This window comes from Mytilus californianus, unplaced genomic scaffold (genome assembly GCF_021869535.1).
Source record: "Mytilus californianus isolate M0D057914Y unplaced genomic scaffold, xbMytCali1.0.p SCAF_3, whole genome shotgun sequence".
Lineage (NCBI taxonomy): Eukaryota > Metazoa > Mollusca > Bivalvia > Mytilida > Mytilidae > Mytilus > Mytilus californianus.
The window spans coordinates 78,014,814-78,017,811 of NW_026262679.1; the positions used below are offsets into that span (position 1 = coordinate 78,014,814).

A 2,998-nucleotide genomic window follows, 5' to 3' on the forward strand; every position below is an offset into this window, starting at 1 on the left:
TGTGCTGTTACACCACTGTCCCAGGTAAGGTGGAGAGTTGAGCACTCACAAACATGTTTAACCCCACCACATAATGACATTATGTATATGCCTTTCCTAAGTCAGGAGCTTGCAGTTCAGTGGTTGTTGTTGGTTTATGTCTGTCAAATTTATATTTCATATATTTTTTTGTTATAAATTAGGCCCTCAGTTTTCTTGTATGAATTGTTTCACATTTTTTATGTCCTTTTATAGCCGCTATACAGTGTGAGATTTTCTCAGTGTTGGAGGCCTTACGCCAATATGGTTGCCCATAATTACTTACATTCACTTCATTTGAACTCTGGTGGATAGTTGTCTCATTGGCAATCATACCACATCTCCTTATCTTTATATTAACCAAAAAAAAACATTTTTTCAAGAAAATGATTCAATAATTAAAGGCATGATAAAACATTTAATAACTGAACTACATTTGTAACACTTAATTCTTGGATTTTCTAGCTAATCGTCTTGATCTAACAACTTGGTTTCCACTTTCAATAACATATGACGTTTTCAAATTTTGCTTATTGAAACCAATAATTTCTATATCAGTTCTTGGCAGCAACTTTGTGACTACCCCTGTCACAGTTGTTCTTTGTAGCTCTCTTATTGTGAATCTTGTCCCAACTTCAAAAACCATGGATTTTCTTACCAACATATTTATATTTACAACTTCACCAGGCATAATCATTTTTGACTCCTCTGGTACTAGTATGCAAGATTGTACTGTAAAATAATTGGTATAGAGTAACTGCATATATTTGTCAGTGATGGGTTTTGTCCTTCCTCCTTCAGCACGTGTTAACACATAAATTTTTGCTTCAAAAGCATCATGCTGAGAGAATGCATTAGGTTCACATAAAAACATTCCTCTTGTTACAATACCATTTTTGATACCTCTCATGAGAACACCAACATTATCTCCTGCTTGGCATTCCGTAACAGATTTCTTGAAAACTTCGATATCGGATACTGCTGTTTTGTGTGTTACGCCTTCTCCAAGTATTTGAGCTTGCTGTCCTTTCTTTATAATTCCATCTCTGAGAGTCCCAACTGCTACGGTTCCTCTTCCTCTCGCTGAAAACACATGTTCAACTGGTAGAATAAATGGTTTTGATAAATCACGAAATGGAATATCAATATATTTATCTACAGCTTCCATCAGTTTTAATATGGAGTTATGTCCAGATTTCTCCCCTTTTAAAGCTTTCAATGCTGAACCCTTGACAACCGGAGTATTTTCTGAATCATATCCATATTCCTCTAGTAATTCCCGAACTTCAAGTTCAACGAGCTCTGCTAGTTCGTCATCGACCAAGTCAATTTTGTTTAAGAAAACTACTAATTTCTGTATTCCTATCTGTTTAGCTAATAACACATGCTCTCTAGTTTGTGGCATCGTGCCTTCTGATGCAGCAACAACAAGTATTGCTCCGTCCATTTGAGACGTGCCATTTATCATGTTCTTAATGTAATCAATGTGACCTGGACAATCAGTGTGTGCATAATGACGATTGTCAGTTTCGTAACCAACATGACATGTATTTATTGTTATACCACGTTTTCTTTCTAACTCTGCTCTGTCAATTTCATCAAACTGCACATATTTGGCTTTCCCGTATTCAGACAAAACTTTTGTAATAGCTGCCGTTAATGTTGTCTTGCCATGGTCAATGTGACCTATTGTCCCAACATTACAATGCGGTTTCGCTTGACCTTCGGCTTCTTCCTTTTTCTTCGAATAATTTCTGGCGGTTGGAAGAAAGTTCGGGTAATTTGAAGCCACAATAATTCGTGATTGTTTATATAATGTACAAATGCTGTGAAGAAATGCTTTGCGAACTACGTTCGCCATGTCTGTTTTTTGGAGTCGTTTAGGACTAGGGATGAAACGAAAATAACTGTTGTTGTAAATCTTCTATGAGTTTACTCCTGTAATAAGGGAAACCACCAATATAGATATGATGTCGTCCTATATACCTGCCTATATAAGGCTCTAGACTAACGATTTTCGATACTATTGTCATAAATAACAAGCTTCGTAAGGGACTGGTCATTTAAAGCCTCAGGAAATTAAGGGGGCCTTGAAAAGTTTTGGGATTGGAAAGGGTTGAATCCAATTCTTTTATGCCGCAGATCGTGGGCATCGATTTTTTTTTACCAGATTTGAGCAACTCTGTTTTTTAAACATTCAAAAACATAGTTAATTTGATGAATACTATCAATCAGTATCTGATTATTCAGGCAATTTCATCAAACTGCACATATTTTGCTTTCCCGTATTCAGACAGTACTTTTGTAATAGCTGCCGTTAATGTTTTAATGCCATAGTCAATGTGACCTATTGTCATACAGATCTATTGTATACAGATCTAGAATCAAAAGTAAAATGGACGGGAGACACTATAGTGACCCTTTTGATATCAGACAAGGTGTAAGACAAGGAGGAATTCTCTCTACCCACCTTTATAAACTGTACGTCCAAAACCTACTTGAAGAGCTCAAAAACAGCTCGATTGGCCTATAGGTAACATATATACATAGGCCCACCTACTTGCGAAGATGACCAATTGTCCTATTGAGCTCCGATACATCTGAAATGCAATTAATGCTAGATATTATAGGTAACTATGCAGATCAACATCAATATAACATCCATCCAACCAAAACTAAAATCGTACAGTGCAATACGAAAGACATTGACAATAAATGGATATTGAAAAGATTGTAATTGCTGTTGACAATTATCGCTCGTTCTCAGAAAATTAAAAGTTTATTTCAGATTTTAGCAGCTGTATATATAAACGGTGTGTGTACATAGTTAAAAGACTTTTTATCCATATTAATCTCAAAAGAGGGGTGTTCCTAATAGAGGAAGCTCATACGAAGAAATGAAGGCAACAGAAGTGTCTAACACTTGATTCAGATGTCATATCTAAATCTCTTGTAACTTCATTTCAGTGTTAAATGTTTT

The 2,998-nt window shown here is 35.8% G+C and overlaps 1 protein-coding gene across 1 annotated transcript; it reads right to left on the reverse strand.

Moving 5' to 3' along the window:
* Positions 1-416: 416 nt before the first annotated feature.
* LOC127735115 (elongation factor Tu-like) lies at positions 417-1,893 on the reverse strand. Its single transcript, XM_052245204.1, has one exon. The coding sequence runs from the start codon at positions 1,877-1,879 to the stop codon at positions 464-466; it is 1,416 nt and encodes a 471-aa protein (XP_052101164.1). The 5' UTR covers positions 1,880-1,893; the 3' UTR covers positions 417-463.
* Positions 1,894-2,998: the final 1,105 nt, after the last annotated feature.